The sequence below is a fragment of the Lepidothrix coronata genome, unplaced genomic scaffold (assembly GCF_001604755.1).
Source record: "Lepidothrix coronata isolate B3197 unplaced genomic scaffold, Lepidothrix_coronata-1.0 Scaffold54, whole genome shotgun sequence".
In the NCBI taxonomy this organism is placed as follows: domain Eukaryota; kingdom Metazoa; phylum Chordata; class Aves; order Passeriformes; family Pipridae; genus Lepidothrix; species Lepidothrix coronata.
In genome coordinates, this window is record NW_016690234.1 from 3,744,420 (window position 1) to 3,762,578 (window position 18,159).

General features: G+C 44.1%; 1 protein-coding gene across 3 annotated transcripts in view; it reads right to left on the reverse strand.

The window, feature by feature from the left end:
* The window catches only part of ZNF423 (zinc finger protein 423), a 234,895-nt gene that overhangs the window by 143,552 nt on the left and 73,184 nt on the right, over positions 1 to 18,159 (reverse strand). For 2 of the 3 annotated variants that reach the window (XR_001875017.1, XM_017816097.1), the window contains exons 3-4: positions 17,559 to 17,759; positions 13,568 to 13,648 (exon numbers count right to left, since the gene is read on the reverse strand). Coding sequence is in view for 2 of the 3 variants with exons in the window: in XM_017816097.1 (XP_017671586.1) it covers positions 13,568 to 13,648; positions 17,559 to 17,759 (282 nt within the window). In the remaining variant the exon portion in view is untranslated. The remainder of the gene's footprint in view (positions 1 to 13,567; positions 13,649 to 17,558; positions 17,760 to 18,159) is intronic. The other variant, XM_017816098.1, reaches the window with a different exon arrangement.

Genomic DNA, 18,159 nt, shown 5'->3' on the forward strand with positions numbered 1-18,159 from the left:
AAGAGACTCTGTATTTGAATTATCTTTGGAAGGGAAAATAGCTGGGAGACCTATAATTCCCTCTCACATATGCATGCAGGCAACCAAAACAGCAATGTGGTGGAGGATGGGGTGAAAAAGTAAGTGCATCGTCCAACTGGGCAGCAGACAAGCCTATCCACTTTTCTACTTCTAAAGGAAGAGTTAGTCACTCCTTCCACCTATTGCAGCAGCAAAATGAGAAAATGCTGCTCTTCAGCTTGAATAGACATTTATCTCATCAAAGAATCTAAAGATGGCTCCAGAGGTGCTATGAGACCCAAATCATTATAGTTTTGCTGCTTACCATGTTGTATTTTGGAAATCCTCAAGCCTCAGAACACAAGTGGAAGGTGAATGAGGTAAATCACAGGATGCGTCTTGTTCTGACATGTGACAAGAGGAGGGAGAGAGAAAACCCACTTGAGGATGGTGAGTGGGAATACAGGATAAGCAGGACAGCCAGCCTCCCCTTGACAAGCATGCAAGTGAGCTGGCTGCCTGCCCCTCCAGGGCCTCCAAACACTTCAAAGGCAAGAGGTAGTTACAGGCCACTAGGATGTTTTCCACCCAAAAAAACCATTGATTTAAAGGGAGGGTTCCCAGCGCCCTAAAAAATGTAATACCTTGCTAACACAGATCACCAACATTTAGTTCAAGTTTTCTATTCCATGTAAAACCAGAGAACATATACTTAGCTTTCCTCTTCTGCAGACACTGAAAATTCAGAAAACAGGACAAGCTAGCTCATAAATAATTGCAAAGCCCCTCCTGAAAAAGGCTGAGAGGGAGGTGGCATGAAAGCTCCCAGCCAGGAAAGCTGTGACTGCCAAGGAGCAGAACAGAATAAGGACAAGGACAGTGTGTGATATCCCAGATCCATCTGTACGCAGAAATGAAAGGCATTGAGGAAAATATCAGTGCGGGTTATGGCAGGCATTCCCAGGTGTGGGAAAATCCTCAGGGGAAGAGCACCATCAACAGAAAATACAGCAGACCTTATAAGAGACAGCTGACGTGGCAGATCCTACAAAAGCTTGTCTGCAGTATCTGAGCGTCTTTTGTTCCCTAGCCCTATTCTTTCACCTGGCAGCTCACAGATTAAAAGACCTGAAAGATGTTTCTGTCACAGAAGACTTTTCCTCAAAAGGCTCCTAAAAGGAGGAGGGACCAGGGTAATGCAGGGTCCACTACAGGGGATCCGTGGCAGTGGAAGCTTTACCCTTCTAATAACAACTCCCCTACTTTTCTGGAAATTCTCCCTAACCCTATCCTCTCACTACCTGCAGAGTGATAACAAAGCCAACATTGTCCATCAAGTCTCAATCTGAAGTGACTCATTTATTCTCAGGAGCTTTGTGTTCATTTTTTCAGCCTGGCATCCTAACAAAACAAGGTTTATGTCATCATATTGCCTGTCATATGTCTTAACTGTTTGTTCCTTCCTATTAACTTTTGAATCACACCGGACTGGGGATAGAGAGCTATGAGAGAAATTGAGTTTCTCGGATAGAAATTGAGTTTCTCTAAGATCGGTGAACCTCCCTTTGATTGGGTAGGGCAGAGACCCCAGTTCAGGTCTCTGCTGAGAGAAAGGCTAAGAGCAGAGGCAGCACTTATCCCTGCTCTTGGGCATGTCCTAGGCAATCAGCAGGCACGTGCCACCCAGCCAAACCACACAGCTCATTCTGCTTCTTGTCCTGCTGGTAGGCAGAGGATGGGAAAGGGAGATGAGTGTGCTTTGTGGGGAATGGGGTCAGGTGGGGGGCTCAGCTGAACTTCCTCAGTGGAGAACACAACATCATCGCAAGTCCGGCCTCACACATAAGAAAACTTGTTTTCCCTGCCAAATGGTCTATAACTTCATGACACATCATCAAGGACAAATGCCAATATTTATCAAGTACTCACTGAATCCACTGTGTAGCCACACACAAAACAGCAACCAGTTGGAGAGTTCATCCAGTAGATTTGTTGCTGCAACTTTTTCTTCCCTTTTGCTTAAGTACGGCAAGCAATGGAAAAGTCATGTTGAAGTCACTTTGTCTCCTAATGTCACGACTTTCTGGGTCTGCACAATTGATGCAGGGTTTCTTGAAACAAGTAGAAAGCATGTGATGAACCAAATGCGAGCACTCGGGAAACAGTGCTCCTGCAAGACTGCAAGGCTTGGCTCTGGAGTTAGTTTGTGACGTCGGTTAACAAGCAGCTATTTGCTCCAAGTGTGCTCCGCTCGGGCATTTTCCTGGATCTACTGACCAAACTATGAATTTTTAAGGAAAAGTGAAAGAAGAAACAAAATGCCCCTTTTTGCTGCACCACATGGTAAATTTCATTTGTCCCATCCCAACTGCTTCTAGTGACAGTGCAGTGTTTGTCTGAATTTTTAACAGATGTTTCTAAGTACTCTTGACCACTTCTCTCTCCTGAGGATTTCTGCAGTGGGATAGCTCTAGATAGTAATGCAAACAAAGCTTGTAAGAGGCTCTTGGGGATAAATCTGTAGACACTGCATCTAGGATGGGTGTGGGTATGGGTCCAAGCCTTATGAAACTTTGTAAATATCCTCTAAAGACTAACAAGCTGGACTGACCCTGCCTGCAGATGTTTTTGAGCTTACCAGCCCCACAGTGAAAAACGCAAGACAGCTTACAGATAACACTCCTGAAGCAGCCCGAGAGCAGGACTTGAACTAAAATTTATAAAAGTAGGATATACTGGAGCAGAACAGAATAATGCAAAGGATGATGTGTGATGGTGTAACTCCATTTCAACTCAAAATACCAAAGATGATTCAAAGGCGACCGGTCTGGGCTGAGGCAGAATTTCCCAGATGTCAGGTTGCCCTCGGGAACAAGCACACTGGATTCACTTGACAGGTGTGAAGGTACTCATGCAGTCAGAACACAAATTGCTTAAAAAAAAAAATTAAATCTCTGCTTTCATTTTTAAAGAAAATGAGCATCTTGCGCTAACGCCGGGTAAGGAGGCAGTGACGTCTGCCTGAGTTTGTACACAGCCTGAAACAATCAGCTAAAACATGCTCATGGCTGATAGTTTACATTATCGAAATGTAACCAGAGCTATTTAATTCCAAAATGAAATCTATTAAAGCTATTGTCAGTGTTTCACAGCAGCTGAAACTGTTTTTTTAAAAGGTCAGTCTACTAGCTAGAGAGTGAAAACAAGCAAGGCGGCTGTGCCAGCCCTTAGGACGTGGCTGCATCCTGCAGTCTGGCTTTGCATTCCCTTAAATGTCGGGCAAGAAGCAGCCGCGAGGTCTCAGCGGAGCCTGATGGCCCTGCCAGCCGCGGGGGGACGGATGGAGGCTCAGCTCCTGCGGGGGGACAGACAACAGGGCAGCTGTGGGCGGTGGGAAGCCGTGGGGTGAGCCCGCATGGGGTCCCCCGCACGCCCCCACCACAGCACGCTGCACCTACGCCTTGCTGGGGGCACAGAAAGGGATTGCTGGAGAGGACACCACTTCTTTTTTCACCCCATTCAGCTTTGTGGCGGCTCTGTCATTCCCAACAATACCACAGCACTCCCCCACCCCTAGAAAAACCCATAAAAACCCCAACCTGAGAGCCACTTCCTCACAAACAGCACAGCATAGCTCCAAACACCCCCACTGTCAGCAAAGACCAAGCATTTGCTGTCATCTTCTGTATTAGCATTTCTGTTAACCCCTTTGTAAGATCATTTGACTCGGTTTCAAAATTCCTCATTCTGAAAAACACTTGTTAAATATTGGCCCTGACTGCTACACAAAGTGATAGTTTGGTAGTCATAACCCACAAGATATATTTAGCCTCACAAACTCATCATCAATGGATTTTGAAAGCACTGTAGCCAACAGACTGGAAACCACATGCAATACAAACACATAATAGAACTTTTAATGTGCAAAGAGACTAAACAAAAAGATCCTTGACCTTCTTGCTTTCCCTTGCATACCATTATCCCCAGTGAGACAGCAAATGGAATGACGTGGAGAGCAACAGCTACCATCAAGCAACTTTGGAAGCCAATTTCTACAGTAGTTAAGCAGTTAATGACGTTAATCAGAATGATAACTTATTAAATTCTGTATTTATGCAAATAGCATTTTGGCATATCGCATGGAGACCTGAGTAACAGCGCTCGCCAGGAAAAGGTCCCAACATCTTTTATATTTACCATTTTGGTTTTTTTTAATACCATGTAAAAGTGTCCACGATGGTTGGTATGTCAGACAAACCACACTTAAACAAAAAGCTACAGTCACAAATTAATCTCCATCATCCCCAACAGATTAATGAACAAATTGTTTCATTCTTAACCTTTATGAAGCAGAGATTAATCTCTGCAGCTACATACAATCTCTGCCTTTATCTTTTTAACAAGAAGATGACATTTCTTATAGACCTTCCTAAAACAGGCAACAATTGTTGAACAAAGAAAACAACAGGTAGCCCTCCCTCTCTCCATGCTACAGTAACTAGGGGATCTATAGCACAAAAATATAAAGCAACAGAGTAGTTTATGACTCTGACATGAAAGGACATTATCTGTGTGTGATGAGATGAATCAGGAAAAATGCATTTTAGGGTAGGCAGAACTTTAAACAGTCTTAGTTTTGTAAAGCCTGTGCAGAAAATTTACTTTTTTCCATGAGAAATAGCTGGCAACTTCTTGGCTCTGGGTCATATTTAAATTCAAAAAGAATGGAAGAAGAAGGGGATTCAAAGAAGAGCTAGGAATTGCACTTTTAATTGCTTTCAAGATGTCAAAAATAATATCAAGATGTGCTTATGCATGTAGTGTTCCCCTTTCTTGATTCTGTTGTTTAATAGAATTAAAATTCTGCACCAAATTTTACCCATTCATTTGGTTCACTCTCTGTCTTCAAGAAAATGAGGTGGGATCCACTTGCTACAGGATGTTGTGCAAAATTAGTAGTTCACCAGTTGAAATTGTACCTCTATTTTGAAAATCAGTAATATTGCTTATACACAAGCCCTAACTGATGATTTATTTATGTAAATGTCTGTGTATCTGGGTACCTTCTCTTTGTTTCTGCAAAGCCTGCAACACAATGTTAAAATATCTCTAGAAAAAAATAATTGTCCTTTTTTCTCCGCTTTGGGTACAAATTTCTGGTTTTTAAATGAATGTGCAGGTTTCCTGTTGCTACATGAAGCCATCATTTCAAAATACCAACTAATTCTAGGGTTAATTAAAACAGAATGTTTTATATCACAAACACTTCATTTCTTACAGCACATATCTTCTCTACCTTAATGTGATTGCTGGCTATTAAAAGAAGAAGGATTTTATTTTTTTTAATTTAATAAAATAATTTAAAGTTTTACAGCAACTCACTTTATAGAGTCAACTTATGCAAGCAACGAAGCCTTTCCAGAGAAAACAGGATTCTCCGCACCTCCCTCTGGCTTTTCTCCCTACTGAATGCCGTGGCCTTCACTCAACCAAAGGAAATGAAAGACAGACTGAGACAACAGCATCACGTGGGTGAAGGTCAGATTGATTTTCAGCTGTGTGGTGCTGTTTTATCACCCTCAGGACAAAAGTTAAGCCCTTCATTTTTTTTCATGTCTGCTTTAACAGAGCAACTTATTTTTTCCCCTGAAATTTTGGTTGGGCTCCATACCACCAGAATTACCAAGGATAGCTTAATTTAAAACATTTGTGGAGATCTTCTTTCCACAGAGTAAAATCCAGAGCAGCCCACACACCACAACAGTTCTATCCATGAGTTTCCTCTATTCCCTATGTACAAATAGTGGCTCCTTGAAACTACTGAGGTTTGTGCAGTGACATTTGCTGACAGCAGAAGAAGAGTGGGATGCAGCTGCCGGCTGTTCGGCAATGATCCTGGGCACGGGAGAGGAGCAGTTGCTATCTCAAAAGGGGCAAGTTCACAAATTGTTTTTTCTCCCCATCCTCCTTCCCTTCTTCCCTCTCCTCCCTTCTTGGAGTGGCCAAGCTCTCCCGCCTGTCACTCGGTGATCCGGACATGCACGGCCAATTGCTGTGGCAGCCCCTGGAAAAGTAGATAGTTTTGCTAACTCAGATTGCACTTTTCCCAACTCCAGTACCACTCACAAAAAAATCACTCTTCCCAACTTGCTGTAAGGACTGGCTCTCCTCATTTCTCTTTTAATTTAGACTGATGCTCCCCCAAAGTAATGATGTTATTTTCATTACAATCTTAGCCAGTCAGGTCTTCAAAACCAAACTCATTAACAGAAAATGAGGTATTTTGCACATCACAAATATGTATATGCATACCTAATTATTGAGAGAAAGCATCCATTTCTCTCCCATTTCCAGTTTTCTGGCAAAAGGGAAAACTCTATTCTCTCATTTAATGTGAAACAAGAAAATCCTACTCACTTTCATTTCCTTTTGTGTTAAATTTTGGGTTGAATTTGTCTTATTTGTGTGAGGAGTGCAACAGCATTGTGACTGCCTCCTAAAGATGACAGTTTATCCTCCATAAAAAGCAAGGACTACTGTCTGCTTTATTTATATGTACCAGAGGTTCTGGTCAAAATCAAACCCAGTTACACTTGATGGCATTAAAACACCTTGGAATTCAATTCCTACGTGAAACAGCTCTTGTAAAACAAACCATGACAAGTGTCTGTAAGAGAGGAAGGAACAGAGAAGGGCTGTAAGGTGAGATCAAGCAGCTATCCAGGTTGGATCTGAATGCAGTCTGAATGCAAATTAAATAATTTGCTAGGTTTTTGAACAAAGATTTGACTAGCACATGTCTTTAGTTCATCTGAACCTAGCTGAGATTGCCTTCCAAGACAGCACAGGGAGCAGCTTGATTTTTCACGGCACCCTGAGGAGATCTGCCATTGCTGGTCCCCGTGGGATGGCTCAAGGAAGGCTCTGCATGTGTACAGAGCTCCAAGGAGGAGCCAGCTCCGGGACAATGGACAAGAGAGCAACTGCAGCTGAGAGTAAAGGAGAAACCAGTAACACAGTAAGGTGTAACTTAAATGTATAAACTGTGAAGTGACTCGGTTACATGTGGGGCCAGGAAAGGGCAAATGCCAGCACAGCATCGGGGAGAGGACTGCTGAGAGCAAGATGTAGAATGGTGGCAGTCCAGAAAGGAGCAAGGAGAAAGCCTCTGAGGAGGGACCACAGGGACACAGGCAACGGGGAGAGGGGAGGGCAGAGAGCAGTCACCCCGAGCACACAGCCAGAAGTCACAAAAGCACAACCTCATATGATGCAGAGACAAACCACAAACTGAGTACTACCATAAGAGTTAAATAACTGTCCTAGATCCATCTTGAATTTTTGGCTGGTTTTGGGTTGGTTGGTTGCTGTGGCTGATCAATGCATATTGAACAATGTACTTCAAACCTGCTTAAACTACTCTTGGAGTCCAGCAAATTACTGGCATTCACTGTTGCTCAAAGAAAATAAACACAGGTGTGTGTATTTATATTTCTATAGACTGCGAGTTTATAAAGGGAATTTATTCGACTTTTGTCTTTTCAAATTTTCTAATGAATAATTAGTAGATGTAGCTTTCTAAAATGACCATTTAGTATAAATTATATCAAATCTCATTTATTTTAAGAGATATCATTAAGTACAAAGTCTGCATGAGTGAACCGAGTTCACTGTAGAGGAAATGACTGGGAATTATGTTCAAAAATCTATTCAAATGTTTAATGTAACGGATTCCCTGGAGAAGAGAAAAGCAATGGGCTTCTTCAGCCTTTCCTTATGTCCTCCTCAGCAAGCCTAACAGTAATTGAGTAGCAACAAAAAGAGGAGCCAAAAAGTCTTTCACCATTACGCTGATAAAGATTTTCAAGGAAACTTAAGGAAGAGATGGACCCACAACCCAACAAAATGGTGCTTTCAAGAGGAAGTTCACCCCCATGGTTACAGGCATCACCAGCAACAAAATCCACCTGGATTAAAGACCTTGGCTCTTCCACCAATTTCATGCATGTCATTAAGCAAACTGGTGCAGTTACAGTAACTTTCATCCAAAATAACTCAGGCTGTTAAGGGGGATGGTCTTGAATTATCCCCCAAAGCCTGACCTCTTGTTCCCCTCATGTCGACATAAGGCTTGTGCAGCTCCATAGGGCACCAGATCTGGAAGCTGCACAGACTAAAAATCAGTTCTTTTAATTGTCAGCAATGTCAGCTCCCAAAGACAACACAAACCTTGTACCAGCATAAGGCATGAAATGGGAGGAAGGAAGGAGTACTCCTTTCAGAAGGAGGCAAAACTTAAGCCAAATTACAGTGACAATTTATTAATTCCATGATGACAAAAATAAGAATTCCTTGTGTCAGGAGGAGGTTGCTAGTCTAAATGTTTAAAGACTACAAAGTGCTCCAATGCCCTAGGAAGTATTTAACATGAACAGACCAAGTGCCTTGAAAACACCAAATCAATTTTTTCATTAGTTAAGACAATGAAAGCTTCTTATAATAAGCAAGATGTTTGAATGACATTACCTGTAGTTAATACATGTAATTTAACTTAAATTTCTACTGAGTATATTTTCAACAATTTTCAATTGAATATGAAATAACGAAATCTATTTTTAAAATTCACCCTACTGTTAAAAGCACCTATTAAAATTATTTAAATGAAACAGCATTCAGAACATACGTACTTGTTGCCAAAGCTTTGAAGAAAGTCAGAAGCTACTTAGACCTCTGGTGGAGGTCCTCTGACGTGCAAACCTGGCTTGGAGAGCAACAGCCTCTCCAGCAGGTGCAGGGAAAATATTTCCCTTATTCAATTTATTTGACTGGTTCAGTCCAGTACGCAGTTTCGTTCAGAACAGAGAAACTGTTTGGCAGACGGTCTCTACTTTGCTTCTTGCCAGCCCATGGAAAGAAAGGCGTGAGACGCCCACGGAGAACAGAGCACCCGGCTGGGGTTGTCCAGGGGAGGACACGTACCTTGGTGGATCCATCCTGCTCACAGGGCACCGCTGTGCCGCAGGGGCGCGGGCAGCCGGCCGGCACGGGGGACACCACACAGCCCTCCCTCGGGTGGCACTCGAGGCAGGCTGAGCCCTGGGCTCCCGGACCCAGAGGCCATGCGGAGATGCTCCAGCGAGCGCTCCCAAAGCCAGCCAGCTGAAGAGGACCAACCCATGCTGGCACGTTTCCCTAAAGCCAGCCGGCACCAGGGGGTGGAGGCTGCTTTCTGGCTTCCCCAAGCCTGGAGCACAGTTAATAACATGCCAGCTGTATCTGCAGACAAGCCAAGTTTAATGAGGCTACAACAAAAGCATTCAAATATGCACTACAGAACTTCTGTGGGGATTTTTTTTCTAGAGCTTGTTTTAAAAAAAAAAGAAAGATAGGAATTCTTGACAATGTTTGTACACATACTTCCTTCATTTTTAATTGATTTTAAAAAAACACCATTTATATTCTACAAATTCAAAGAAATCAACATTAGAAGGACTTGTTTAATCCCACTACTTCCAACAGCAAAATTATGTTGTGTGATGAGTGCTTGAAATGCACTGCTGGTTGCTTTTTTCTTAATAAACATTGAAGTCTTAATTGTTTTTCCCCTACATGGCCAGACACCATCTTTCTGTCTGCCAGGTCTTCACACCAGGACAAGTACTGTCCCTCGCCTGCTGCTCGGGAGCCAGAACAGACACACAAACATTGACCACATTACTGGCACGAGTGATGGAGGAGATAGCTGACCCCATGCTCTCCCATCAGCCACGCTTCACCATGCTCTTGTCTCTTACTCCGGGTCAAGGTACAGGAGGTATCTGTAAATGGACTGCAAAGAGGGATTTGGAGACAGTGGAGGGAGCAGCAAAATAAGTCTGCTCAGGCATGAGTGGGTGGAGAAGGGGGAAAAGGAGCAATCACTCACTTTCTCCTCCACCAGAAGAACTGGAGAGTATCAAATGAAAGAAGGTGGTGACAAAACCGAAGTGAACAAAAGGAGGTACTTTTCCCCAATGCATAATTGAGCTCTGGGTCCCCACCACAGAAAATGCTAAAGGCACTTCAAAAGGGAAATTCATGGAAAAAGACTGAATAATTTAAATAAAAAGCACCACAAAGTGCCCAGATAAGTTTGCTGACATCTAGAAAAACGTTCTGGAGAAATGGCACTATGGGACCATCAGGCTGGCTCAGCACAGCCATCCTTATATGAAGACTACTTACCCAATGGTCTGCAAAGGATAGGGCAAGAAATCAGGAAAGAAAGCACACTCAGAGTGCACCTCTTGTTCACTGCTCACATCTGCAGTCTGAAGATCTCAACAGCTCTGAATCTGCAAAGGCTGTTGGTATGGCCAACAGTTTCTTCCCTCAACAGCCCACAGGAAGGCAATGCATGCCCTTCTGCAGCATTGTAACCACAAATAATCTATGCTCTTGTCCATCTGAGACAGGACAACCCCAGTACATCCTCCACTGCACTCTCTAAGGCTTTATTAAAGGCCACTTTATAACAAGCATGCATCTGTTTTAGTCCTGGGTACCCTCACTGCAGTTATGAACTGTGTTTCATATACTGGGTTTTGTCTAAAACACCCTGAATGCTGGGACCTGCTTATGGCAACAGGAATCCTTCCTCCTGCTGTAGGCACAGCTGCCCTTGCAGCACTTGGCAGGTTCCAACCTGGGAAGGAGCCTTTCCATTGCAACCCCTCCCTCTTCTTTAAAAAAAAAAAAAAAATTTACTTAGATTTCTATAATGCCAATAAACAAGCCTGCCCCATGTAGACTCCCACAATGCTCCCTCTGCGTAACATGGTGATGGATTACCCTTTGCAAACAGAAATATGAAGCAGGAGAAGGGGAGGCAGAGCTCCAGCACCCCTGGTGCCACAGAAGGGCTGTCTTGAAGCCTGGGATGCTGCAGGGGGATCTGGGTGGGCTCCAGCTCCCAAGCGCAGGTCCTGCTTCACACAGGAGGTCTCTCACACTGGCCAGGACCCAGCACTGGCTCTTGCTTCACAGCATTTGGGGTGGTTCAGTCTCTGTGCATCTCTTCATTTCTGATGCAGCAATGTATCAGGAGGTGAGACTGGCTTTGCAGACAGCAAGGGGCCGACCTGTACAAGACTACCAAAGAACAACATGTTTCCTTTAAGAGGCCTCATTTAAGACATGCACCCACTTTCTCTTTTCTATGCATACCTGTGCTTACTTTGCAGACTACTTTCTGAACTAGATAAAAGCAGATAAAAGAACTCAATTAAAGTAGCAAGAATGAAACAGTCCCTTGCCAATACAAGCAGGATAACTTGTCATCCTCAGCTCCTCACTGGGCCATATGTTTAAAAATGACAGGAAAATGTTCTTCCTGTGTGAAAAACATATGCTGCTTGAGGAAAGACATCATCATTGCTACGAAATGTCTGTGCAGCCTCGGAATGCATAGCTGGGCAGTCCACAGTGACTGCTGGCTACGAGGGGGCTAAGAAAGGGGTGGAGAGAGCTCATTGCCTCCCTCCTGCCAGGGGTTTTGGTAACATGCAACCAAGCCGCCCGCAGCCGCGCTGGCAGCGCTCCTATCTGCACGCACAGTGCCTGGTGCTGCCTCCCTTGCCACCGTCCCCGGGGGGACCCGGCACAAAGGTGGCCATGGCGATTGGCAGGGGATGGCGCCTGGTGCACTGGCACACTCTTATCAGCGAGCACACTGCCCAGCTCCACACGCCGGCTCCCGTGCGGCCGCGGATCTGCCGTGGGCTCACGGCCGGGCCCCGCTCGGGGAGACCCTCCGCGAGGCCACAAAGCGCATCCCGAGCTGGGTGTTTATGGCGAGCGAGCATTGTTTGAAATTCACGTGTGTCCCCCCCACAAATCCCTACAGGCCTTGGCACGCCTGCAAAATCCAAGAGAGCCCGACAAACAAGTGCTGAGGCTCAGCCCCACCAGTGCCTCCCCGTGCCAAGGGGCTGAGGGTGGGGCTGTGCTGGGGCTGCGTGCCCTCGCTGGAGCAGAGCAGCCCGGGGGTCTCACCTACCTTTGCCTGCAAGATGACCCTCCGATCTGCTGGACAAGCAGTGCTGTTAGGAAGCATAACACTTTGCACGACTTTGTCAAACGTATGCAATACATGAAAGGCTACACTAAAGCACCTTTGCCAGCAGCCCCCGCCCAGGGGGCAGAGCCAGCGCTGGTGCCTCAGCAGACACTGCACAGGATGTGCTGCAAAACCTCTGCATGGGCAAGGGTAACACACACCCACCCTGACATTAAATTTGCAACTATGCTTCTGCTTGACTCCAGATCCAAATTCAGATGTGGGGATGTGCTTTGTGTTCTACACCATAAATATATATTTCACTGAGGGCCTGCAGAGAAAGCCAGTCAGCACAGCTCCTTATCAGTACACTGGTTTTGTGGCACGTGCAAGCAGAAGTCCTGGAAAAAGGTTGGTTGGGAACCTCCAGGTAAACTCAAGCATCACCTGTGTGGTGACAGCAGTCAGACCACCCAAACCACCCAGCCAAGTGAACCCCTACAATAATCTGGGGTTTCAGAGCTCTCAGCACGGATGGGCACAAACACTGACTGCAGGGAGACATGTGCAGCACCTGGACACTGCAGCCAAGTGCCCAGGATCCCTCCCAAGAGCCCTTGGGATCCCTGTGCTGCCCCTACAGCTGGAGAGGGGACGTCTGGGACAAAGTAAGGACAGGAGCCTGCGCTTGGAGCCCTCCGAGTGATTGACAATAAAAACACTGCCCTGGTGCCCATTTTCAGATCTAGACAGCAAGAACTGAGGACTCCAGGGAAAATCCATGTTTTTACAATTTCTGATATTACTGAGCTTTTCTGGTGCCAATTTTAAAACACTGCTATGACCTCTGGAAAGTGGGGAAACTGCATTTCAGCACGACAACATAGAAAAGAACAAAAAAAGGAAACTTGTTATTTTTTTAAGCTTGAAACACTAGTCAGGTTAAGAGAAAGGAGCAGAATTCTGGCAAGGACAAGAGCACTCAGACTGAGCCACAACACAGTAATTAGGGCCAGTAGGTCATTAGAGACACAGCTGTATAAACTAGGTGTATAATTAAGTTTCCACACTGCTTTTTCACAACTGTATTTCAGTTTCTTTTGTGGAGGACAATCAGTAATTGATTAATTTAAAGATGCAACAACAGCAGCAGCAAAAAGAGAGGAAATCTCTGACTTGCCAATCGGGTGCAACCAAAGATTACAATTTTGGGGAAGGACTAATTTTGGAAATGTATGTAAGATGTCTCTCTTTGTCAGTGGGAAGTACAAATTGCCACCTGACAAAAACATTCATGAGACATCATCACTTGTTGACAAGCTACCGTATATGGTTTCCTGGATAAGCATCCTGCATATACGGTTGCATGGCAATTATAATTCTTGTAGCAGGTGAAATATAAGAAAATGCAAAATTATACACTAGCATGAAACAGTTACAATACCTCGTTTCAAACGTAAGCCTAGTGTACAAGTTACAGGGCATTTAAAAGGAGCAACTGCAAGACTTTAATTATAAACTAGTTCCTACCGTAGAGTAGTTTAGAAAAATCAGCTGCTTCCAAGCTGGCAATATCCATATATAGCTCTGCTGCTGTTTGAAACAGACAACCTGTAAAGTTATCAACAACAGAAGAGGACCTCATGAAATGCTCAGAGACCCCGCCAAAACCTACTTCTGTCCGCTTCATTGATGCACTAATTTGCTTTAAAACACTCTACATTCACTTGAGCAACTGAAGAAACAAGCCTACATGAGGCTATTCTGATCCATGGGAGGAAAGGGGCGGAGGAAGCAAAAATAACACAATAAAATACTGGAGCTAAACCCAGACTAATGCAGGTGGATTAAAACACACAAGCAAAATGACAAATCCTGTGACTTTTTAGCCACTTTTTATCAGACAACAAACCACTTGGCATCAGCCACCAGACATTGATATATCACAGAACAGTTGCTTGATGTATGCAGCCTCTGGTGCTGGTTGTAGGACACAGTAAGTTGTAAATCCACATGTAATTCTTTACTCTTGTCACTAATGCTGTAAGATAACATCATGCTACAACACCTACACTGTAACAGCAGTATGCAAACACATGATGCCAGTGCAATTACTTGGTCCTCTCTAGCTAAGGGGATATGGGATACCAGTGAGTTTTAAATTCATTTTTAAAGCTTAACACATCCAGTGTATACACTAGGTGTTTTTATTTATTCTCAGTGTATTTTTTCAAGATGCTCTCTAGCTGTTTAAGGCACTATTGCCACGACTGCTGCAGGAGAGCTCATTTGTGGGGGCAAGCTGGGAGACAAGGGAAGATATGAGCTGGTAAGGAAATGTGGTGTTCTTTCGGTACAAGCTGCCCCCATTTAGACCCTTTTCAGATCCCTGTAGACACTGGAAACCTACAACCTGCAATCACAGACATCAGTCATGAGCAAAAGGTATAAAAGGCACCTAATTCTGTCAGAAGAACATCTCTACTACACTGACATCAAAAGGAATGCCACACACTTATGCTACCAGAGATGTCTAGATTTCAGCAGTGTTTTGTCCTCAAAGAAACAAGTCTGAAATACATGAAAAAGCAAGGGGGGAAATGGCTGTTTGTTACCTCCTTACATGTCAAAGCAGCTGCGTTCAAACTGTATTATAACTTCAGCACACCGTAATGAATTTCTAAGGGATTCCAGTGAAATAGATGGTTTATCCTATTCTTTGGAGTGATCTCTTGTAATCCTGCAACACTCCTGAGCTACAATACCTTCCTAACTTCAGTATCCCAAAGGAAGTCATTAGTTATGTTGTATTATCAGCCTAGTGATATTATCGCTACAAATATTACCTGTATTGATCTGGACCCATGTAGACACGACTGAAAGCCCTGCTTCAGATTAAGACATGAAAATCTAGTTTACCAAGAGGTCAGGCACTGCTTTACAACCTCAGGTGTGTCAGGCAGGCATTATAGGCAAAAGGAATGCTCATTTTGTGGGGTAAAATCTTTAAACATACCACACTTCCTAATGTAATCTTAGATTTTCACCCAGGTGGTGCAAGACTTTTCAGATGAACTGAACAAAGACATGCATTTCACATGCTTTCCATGTGAAAATTCTCATGGCTATCAGACAAACTGGTTGTTATTTCCTCAAGGTAAGGTATGTGAATATCAAGCAATATTCCAGATTGCCTTCATGGAAACATTCTCATTCCAAAACATATGAGTGCAACCTTCCTATTTACTTTAAATCACTTCAGGACATAGATTAAACTAAGTAGAAAACAGACACTCTTGTTGTGGAACAAGGATATGCTCACATGGAGATAATTAGCACTTATTTCATGTATATGCAGATAGTGCCAGATACAGTGCCTTTTTGTAACAAAATGTCTTTGTAAATCATCAGCACATGTAAAGACAGTAAAAGAAGATGAAATTATGTTACCTACAATCAAAAATAGCAATGAGAATACTAACAAATTATTTTGATAAATCCCCCAAAATATAATTTATTTTTCTTAATCTTATCAACAGAATACTACATTGAGGATAAATAAAAACTGAAGTGTGAAAACACTGACTGTATTGACAGGAATAGAATCTCTAGGTTGCTACATTTTAATTCAGATTTGCCTCAGGAAAAAAATTGCTCCTTTTCATAGTGCTGCTGGTCACCTGTCATAACCTTATGTTCCTCCTCTGGAGTCCCCCCCAGCAGTGCCCACTCCCCTCTGCCCTGTTCCAGTCCCCCAGTGGTACCATTACAGCTGCTTGGGGGGTCACACAGTCAGCCAGACCCAAGCAGACACCTGGGCTAAAAAGATCCTTCTTTTGGTGGGGCTCCCCCCAGCACAACGAGCAGCTGTACCAGCACAACTCCGGAGACAGAGCAGCGGCGGAGCAGCTCCCAGGGACAGCTGCTGGGGACATGCCCTGTGTCTGCACAGCCACCCACCTGCCCTGCTGGGATCCTGCCTGTCCTGCTTCCCGTGAGGATGGCTTCAGGAACAGCTTGTCCCTGCGGCTGCTCCTTTGGAAAGGACCGATATAAGTTGTGCAGCTCACCTTCCAGTTTGGAAAACAAGGGGTTTTCTGAATAGAAAGTGGCATTTTCTTGCTTCCTACCCTGCAGCAGAGTGCCATTTGCAGAAGTCTCAGGCCAGTGCCATGGCTGTCAGCTGGCCGAGAAATCACCTTGCAAGAAGTAGCCTTTCAATTTTATGCACTTTCAAGTTTGCAGCCTGTGTGGGGTTTAAATGAGTGCAGAGCAAGGAGCCCTGGGGGCGGGCTTAAGTCCGCAATCCCTACCCAACTGCAGGCTGGGGAAAAGCCCCAACATCCCTCTGTCCTTCCTCCCAGAAAGCAGGTGGGAGTGAGAGCAGGGGGTCTTCTCCTCTGTAAATCAGTGTGAGACAACGGAGGATGCTCTTGGGGTAGGAGTCAGGCCAAGCCGAAGCCCCCACCTGACTCACTCTCCCTCCCTTGCTGCACTCCATTTCACGTGTTTTTTCTTTGCTGAGCATCATTTTACTTATGCCCAAAAAGCAGAGCAGAAAACATGGACTAATTACAAAACAAATTTAGTGGCCAGGAGGAATATGCACTCAGGGGAAAGAGGATGGGATACTGCTGCACCAGAGGAGAAATTAACCCTCCTGCCTTCTGGCAGCCTCAACCTACCCGTCTGCCATAACGGCAACAGCCTAAAATATCTCAGATGAGTGTGGAGGATAAAGTGATGGCAGAGTATTCAACTCCGGGAAGGTGAAGGATGAGAGTCTCTGATTTAAATATATAGGAACATATTCTCTGCTCCCCCTCCTAAGATTTTATTTAATCTTTAGTAAAATCTGCAAAGCTTTTTACTACCCCTGTAAATCGGCTTAGTGTGCTCTGCAGAATACCTGCTGCTACCGCCGGCCACGCGACGGCAGCCGTGGAAAAGCAAGATATGTTGCAATTGTTCACACCGGTGCTCTGAGCTTGTTCTTACTTTACAGAAAGTAAAATCAAGATCAGCGTAGGCTGATGCCATCCTTACTTCCATAAAATTCAAAAGGCAGTGTAATAATAACCTAGGGAGAATGGTGTATTTTTAGGGTGGGATTACAAAACTCGCACTATGAATTTTAATCTCAGAAATTGTCATGTTCTTTTATGGGGTTCAGAGGCCTTTCTTCCTGGGAGTTTTGCACACTTCAGTCACTTAACTTTTTTAATCTTCCTACATTTTGAGAGAGGGGGAAAAAAACCTGCCTGAAACTTCTAGCATTAAAAAAACCTCAAAACATTTTTGTCTAACGTAATTACTGACAGATTCCAATTGGAAAGCTGTTGCTTTTATTTTAATTTTATTAAAGGAGTGAACAAAGGCTACCCAAGGCACCACAATAAAATTACATTAACTGTAAAATTACATTATTAATTCTTTAATCTCACTTGAGGCCTCAAGCTGTTGCTATGTCCAATTACCCAGCTAACCACCTGTCAGAACTGTAAAGCTAGTTTAACATTACCTCCAGGACAGTTGTGTGCCCTGTGTTCAGTCAGGTCTGCCAGTGAATCGAAGTCCTGCTGACAGTTATCGCAGGTGTAAATTGACTCATCCTCCATGTCTTCATCTTCCTCATTTCTCTCTTCCTGGCTCGTCACACTGTTCCTCTCTTCCAGGGCCCGGCTGTCCTTCGCTTCGCTCTCCAGCTCTCCTCCCAGGCCACCTGCCAACAGCAAGAACATCCTCTAAGTTTGAGAGGTCTGAAAAATAAGAGCTTTAAGAAGGATGTTGCACTTATTAAGATACATTTAATTACAGCCGCTCTCACATTATTCTCGACACCTTTCATTATATTAATGCGGTTTTTATACCATGTGGTGCAACAATTCTCAACTGTATTCTCTGCTGCTTAGTGCGAATCCTGCAAACACTCTCTTCTAATCTTCTCTGGTGGGTGTGTAGCGGGAGCCTCTAACTCTCTGTCATATAAAGTTGTTAGTGTTTTATCACTTAACCAGATTCTCAAAGCTTTAAAAATTGGCAAGATTAATTACAGCCCGCAAAGAAAAGGCATGTGCTGAATTTTAATTCTCAATGCTCTCCTCTTCCCACCGCCTCCAAGC